This window comes from Papaver somniferum, chromosome 11 (genome assembly GCF_003573695.1).
Source record: "Papaver somniferum cultivar HN1 chromosome 11, ASM357369v1, whole genome shotgun sequence".
Classification (NCBI taxonomy): Eukaryota; Viridiplantae; Streptophyta; class Magnoliopsida; order Ranunculales; family Papaveraceae; genus Papaver; species Papaver somniferum.
In genome coordinates this window covers 97910548-97917297 of record NC_039368.1, presented here as the reverse complement: position 1 = coordinate 97917297, position 6750 = coordinate 97910548, and the positions used below count along the sequence as shown (strand labels likewise).

Here is a 6750-nt window from a genome sequence, read left to right as displayed (position 1 = left end):
AGTATCGTAACTGTCGTCCTTCCCTGCAAACATTTGATATTTAATTTTGACCCTTCCTTAGGGTTTAAAAATGATGTCCAAGAATGTCCAAAAAGTCCAAAAATAAAAATGTCCAAAAAGGAAAAGAAAAATTACAAAAATAACACCCTATTTACAGTTTCTAAAAATAAAACAAAATAACTATATACAAAATCTTCTTCTTCACTCCTTTCGGATTCCTCTTTTCTTTCCTTCTTTGGCGATGCTTTCCTTTTATAACACTTTTTCTTCCCTTGTAGCTTCCCCCCAAATCTGAAAAGAATCGAAAAATACCAAAACGCGTAAAAAAGAAAAAAAAAATAATAAAAATAAAAAGAAACCTAAAACAAATCTAAATACAAGTCCCCGGCAGCGGCAACAAAAATTGATGTGTTGTAAAAGTGGTAAGTAGAGTATCGTTCAAACTCGGACTTGTAAGATTCGATTTCAGACTTAATAAAATATATACAATAAAGTTGTCACAGTATCGAGAGGTACTGAGACTCAGGATTCCACCAAATTCCATTCATGTGATTCAAATAATAATTCTAGACATTTATAGCTCAAAAGATAACACTTATAGACTCTTATTCTTTGCCAAGATAGATTTTATAAAGCATTAGATGTAAATCACAAGCACGACGCATCAAAAGTATTTAGACTAAGCATGCGACATCAAACAAAATCACAACTAATCAACTAAAAATCATAATTCAATTCAAATCAATGCAAAAAGTCATATAAAGAATTAATAGAATTACCACAGTGATGAAAAAAGGCTTCCTCCGTCATCCCAGTGTTGGGGTTTAGTTCCTCGTATTAATCATGGTCTCAAAATATGTATTTAAAGCTCAAAAGATGATTAAAAGATTGAAAAGTAGTAACACATACTGTTTAAGACGTTATATTGGCGTTACAAAGAAGCTGTTACAATGGACTGACTATTACAGAGGGTTTTGAATGTAACACTGTTGCGAATTTGAGACGTTGTTCTTATTTGCAATGTTGTTCTTCAGCACCTGCAGCAGCAGCAACGGACTCCCTGCAACTCGATCTCTAGAGCTCTGTGGTGCTCTAAAGCTCTCTGAACGTCCAACTTCTCCCCAAACTCCCTATCCTCTTCTGGGACTCGTAGCAACTCCTTATAAACACAAAAACCTAATCGAATCCGAGTATATCTCGGATTATTCTTTTCTTCCAAGTTACGGATAATGGATTTTTCCTGTATTCTCGCGGTTTCTTTTGTGTCCTGATGTGTTTAGAACTCTTCTATGATGTCCAAGGAATCATCCTAGCCATTGGTACACTTCTAATACCTCACGTAATCTCTTCCTCCAATCAACAGAACCCGCGAATCCCTATTTTTCTTGTTTTGATTAAAACTCGATTTCCAGCCAATTTGGGTACAAACCAATGATCATACTAGGCTTGTTTGGTTCCAAGGAAGATACCCACCAAGTTTCAGCGATTGAATCGCCCTAGAACTCGATCAAATCTTCTCCCAAAATTCAACAGATGTGATGAACACTCCCGCCAATTTCAAAATTCAAAAGGTGAAGGTGACCTCCCCCTTATCCAGTTCCGGTGTCCCTTTAGCACATGCCCGAAATAGGTTACCTCTTATCCATAGTGAGAGTCCGAATAACACTTGCCCATTGGGTGCGTTTAGTAATTTTTCTGGGATGTTTTCAACACTTTTCTCGGGGTTCCTCCGGGGTATTTCTGGGATGTCACTGGTACGTCTGCTACGGAGGTTCAAATACCACGTTTTGAGCCAATTTCGTCGTACAAGCTTATTTCTCCAAAAACACCTACAAAGCTTAAACAAGATAACTATTGTATTCATCGTTTCACTATGAGTTACAAGTATTCAGTAATCAATACTAAAACAGCACCTAGGACTTTCATTTAATTCAACTTAAGACTATCAATCCCAATACATACTGCCTTAAAGGTTTAACATTTCACATTAAATTACTGATGCTCTTGTCGAATATACTATCAAAGAATTTCCTTCCTCATACAAAAGCCTTTCCTACTTAGACCCTACAGAGTTCTACTCCCATTTAGCAATACACAACAACTAGACTCTAAAAGTTAAAGTAAACCGTCTACAAGTTAATTTACCAACCGCATGGTCCTCGCCCATTCCAACTATAAAACATGATTAACTAACTAAACAAAATCAAGATATACAAAATTGACCTTTTGTTATTAACTCCTCCAGTCTTCAAAGAATTTTTCGACCACTTAGTCTAATCATATGTAAGTTTTATGTTCTTTCTCATCTACTAGCTATCTCCTCTCTTTATACACCATTCAACAAAAGTAAGGGTCTGATAAAATTCGAATACTCAAAAAATCTAACCTGATAACCATATAAATCCGTGGCATTAACGCGAGCACCTTCCTTGAGTAATAACTCAGCAACTTGAACTGCACCTCTTACAGCACTCCAACGTAATGCCGACTGCCCTGTATGATCAGATGCATTCACATCTCCACCATGCTGTTTCATCAAAACACACAAACACGCATATATATCAATTCAAATTCAAACCCCAAAAAATGACAATTTTTTTTTAACAAAAAAACCAAAAATTAGGGGCAAGACCTCGATAATATACTGAGCAGCAGCAGTTCGATTATCTAACGAAGCCCATTGTAAAGCATAATAACCTAAACCATCTGGTTCAGAAACTGAACAACCTTCAGACTCAACCAATCTTTGTAACTTCTCCATATCACCATATGCTGCTGCTGTATACACATCATTCCGTAAACTCTCATCATTATCATTCTTATTATTAGTCTCCGTTGATGATACTACTTCATTTTTCCCTGTTGTTTTCTCGATCTCTTCTTCTTCAACAACAACCTCAATCTAAGACGACATTTTCTTCTAAATTTTTATAATAATTTCATTACTTGGTGGATCTGGATGAGGATTTGGGGAGATTTAAGTTCAATCGGGGTTGACTAGGTTTTTTTTGTCTCTTCTCCGATTGAGGAAGAGATGGTGGAGAGATAGAGGAGGAAGAAGAGAGAGACCAAGGATAACCAGAGTTGAATGGAAACCCGGATTTTTATTTTAATGGGGAAGAAGGATCGAAGAAGAAGACATAATTTATTTATTAGTTATTTGATTGATTGAAATTTCTTTGCCTTCTTCATTCATGGGGAACTTAATAGACGGCACATGGTTTTTGTTTGATTTTTTAAGCCAACAAGGGGGCTAAGTCCGACCAATAGGGTGCATCTCCAGTGTGGATATCCTAGCTGAATGAGGAGGAAAATTATGTCATAGTTGTCGTGCCAGTCGTGCCTAGTGCTGATGATGCGTGAAATCCTCTGGACCACACGGGATTTTTTATAGCGTGTTTGGATACCAGAAACAGAAACATAAATCAGAAGTAAAGATATACTAAAAGTCATAAATCAGAAACAGTGATATTTTCCTTCACAATAAATCGATTTTTTTTGTTTATAGAAGTTGTTCTGAAATTTTATACCCAAACTAACTTCTTATTTTTCGGCTTTTGAAAGTCAAGATATTACTTATGAACGCGATGTTAGGCAAGTATTATGATTTGCCATTTCACGCCAAGGGCTATCAAAAAACCAATCCTTATAGCAACTCTGGTTTACTTGGTTTATAACGACGGAAACTGAGTACACATGGCTATACGATAAAATTATATGCGAGAACAATCTTAGAAAGAAGAGGGTGCCAAGTACACCATAGCTTTTTGACTTTTGGAAATCAAGATATTACCTATGAACGCGTTATTAGGCAAGTATTATGATTTTCCATTTCGCGCCAAGGGCCATCAAAAAACCAATCCTCGTAGCAACTCTAGTTTACTTGGTTTATAGATGACGGAAATTGAGTACACATGGCTATATGAAGAAACTACATGCAAGAGCAACTTTGGAAATGAAAGGGTACCAACTACATCATCAGCTTTTTCGTTTGGCAATCTGTACGAACAAAACTTAATATAATTACAGGTAGACCCCCTACTTAAAGATCCTTGAACAATATGTATATAGAGTTTATATTTCTTTCTCTTCACAATTAGAACGTCAAGAAAAAAAAGTTTGTGAACCTAATTGTATAAATGTCTTTTTTGGGTATCATACGTCCATCCTCGAAGAACAACGGAATTGCCCTTCCTATGATTATATCGACTTCACCTGAGATAGGGTAATCTAATGTCATGCCAACATTAACCTTCATGTACCTTGCATTGAGTGGATAAACATATCTCTCTAGTAATGTGAGATAACCCAAAGTCGGAAGAGTACTTGGACGATCTCAAAATTCAATATCCAAGATCAATGTAGTCGTATCCAAATAATAAGATCCGAACTCTGCCATGTATGGAACTTGTTATTTATCTTTCAATATACGAATACTACAAGAACGAGTTTCTTAATAGATCCAAATTAATATGGACTTATCTACTAAGATTGATTACGTACTACTTGTGTTAATCTTATTATAACGATAAAATAATATTATGCGAAAAAGGAAAAACACAAGACACCAGAAGTTTTGTTAACGAGTGAAACTGCACCTGCAAAAATACCCTGAGACCTTGTCCAGATGTACAGTATAATTTATTACGCTGTTATAGGCACTAACCTATTATCACCCTTCGAATTGGAATGTAGTTGAGACTGAATTAACCCTCCGAGCAATTATGATGCAGTCGCGTTCCTTGCATATCTTGAACTCTGTAAGGCTCTACGCAATTGATTCCTTTAGCTGACATCCTTTCCAATCTAAGAGTTTCGTCAACCTCAACGAAGACTTTTTTCCTCTAACAGATAAGCTTATTTGATTTCCTTTCAGATCAAATAGATCAAAGTCTTGGAAATATGTTGTAATAGACAAGCTAGCAAAGCTCACAAATTCGGAACACTTACACTCAGTTAGGTGAGAAGTCTAGATTATTAACCACCTCTCAAGAACAATCTTAAACCGATCAATTAAGAAGAGTTTTAGATATCTATATTGAGGAATCACAAAGTCTGGGATAAAGAGAACTTAGTTATCAGATTAACAAGGACACGCAACCTATTATTGAGCCAATTAACCATATGAACATTATACAAAGAAATCTAAGTTAACTTGATATAGATAAAAAGGAATATTTTTGGTACACCTTTTGTTCAATTCACACATCCATCTGAAAGCGAAAGATTTTGCAAGCTTTTATCCAACACAACCACAAAGAGGGAAATCAGGCAGCAGATGGCATGGCCAATTATGTAGTAGATGGTGGTCAAATGGGAAATTTATGAACCAAAATTTGGGACTATCCAATCCCATTTAGTATTAATAAAATTATTTTCCATGACTTTGTGGGTATAACATATCCACGTGAAATTGTAACTTAATTCTCTATTAATAAATACATGCTTGGAAAAAGAAAGCAAAAAACATCTGAATTCCCTAACTCTCTTCCTTAATTCACAACCTAGATTAGCAGATTTATTTTAGAATATTTTATAAGGCAGTCACTAAGTACAACCCACATTAATAATGTGGACCTAAATAATATGGGTAACAAAAACCCATCATCCTCATCATCTTCCAAATAAGTTTTTTTTTAAATCTTGGCAACTGATAAGATGTCAAGTATTGTATTAAAAAATGAATATGAAGATCGGTGCCTTTCAAATCTTATGATAATCGTATCATTCTTACCCGAATAAATTCGTTATAATGACATCGTATACTTTATCTGCAAATAGATTTATGATTAAAATGCTCTAAGAGCAATTCAGTTTTGAACACAAACCTTAAATTTGGAAGAAAAATAAAATAAAATCATATATTTTTTAACCAATTTTATAGTTTATTTAGTGACCCTAATTTCAGAAAAACTCGGGTAAGTTGAGGTGAAAGAAGGTCTACAACTCGGGCGATCAACTCACTCCATTCATTTCATATTTGTTTTTTGTTTTCAGAAATTATCCATTAATTCAGGTGATTCTTAGTGTAATTACGTAGTTGTTTCAATGACTGGTGTGGAAATTTATCTTAAGTCTAGTTATAAATGATGTCGAAACTTCCGGGAATATCGATTTCTCGACCAGAATCTGAAAATTTTATAAAATCAGAAAAATGGAAGCTCATCATCTAAGGTTTCCCCGGTTGATATATTTTTGGTCACTCTGTTGGTAAAAAAATAGGAAACGACTTTGCATTATATATTCCTGATGAGGTTATGGATGCGAGTTTAGATGAATGAAGATTTTGTTTAATTGGTCAATTGGATTTTGTTAAATTGAAGATGAATGTTGTTGAAGCTGCTCTGAGGAACCAATAGTCTCTTACAGGTAACTGTAAACTGATACCTCTTGGCAAAGGTTTTTTCATGACAAAGTTAGATAATGAAGTTGATCAGAAAAAAATAATATATTAAGTATTGGATTGTACAATCTCAAGCATTAAGGCTCAGAGTTTGGGCATAAAATTTCAATCTTGAAGCTCAAAAATCATCTAGTGCTTTTGTATGCGTTCACTTCCCTAGGTCTGAATATTGAATATTGGAATGAGACAATTGTGATGTCCAATGGTAGAGCTATTCGGAGACAAGTTCATGTTGATCAGACTACTCTGAAAAATGATATTGGGTATTATGCAAATGTTCTGGTGGAAATAGATTTGTCTAAAATAATTCTGGGTAAGGATTTGGTTGCGTCTAAATATGGAGTTTT

At 34.9% G+C, this 6750-nt stretch overlaps 1 protein-coding gene across 2 annotated transcripts; it reads right to left on the bottom strand.

The window, feature by feature from the left end:
* Positions 1-880: 880 nt before the first annotated feature.
* Positions 881-3197, bottom strand: LOC113321250 (protein S-acyltransferase 24-like). 2 transcript variants are annotated; one of them, XM_026569152.1, is made up of 3 exons: positions 2633-3196; positions 2387-2527; positions 881-1829 (listed from the first exon to the last, which is right to left on the bottom strand). In XM_026569152.1, the coding sequence occupies exons 1-3, from the start codon at positions 2759-2761 to the stop codon at positions 1812-1814; spliced, it is 288 nt and encodes a 95-aa protein (XP_026424937.1). In that variant the 5' UTR covers positions 2762-3196; the 3' UTR covers positions 881-1811. The 2 variants fall into 2 exon arrangements, with proteins under 2 accessions (XP_026424937.1, XP_026424936.1); XM_026569151.1 differs by having other exon boundaries at positions 881-2527; positions 2633-3197.
* Positions 3198-6750: the final 3553 nt, after the last annotated feature.

Bases quoted from the DNA above. Each gene is read 5' to 3' on its own strand.
- LOC113321250 (XM_026569151.1), bottom strand. From the start codon at position 2,761: ATGGAGAAGTTACAAAGATTGGTTGAGTCTGAAGGTTGTTCAGTTTCT. The intron at 2,528-2,632 runs GTCTTGCCCCTA...TTGATGAAACAG, and splicing joins CTGCTCAGTATATTATCGAG to CATGGTGGAGATGTGAATGC.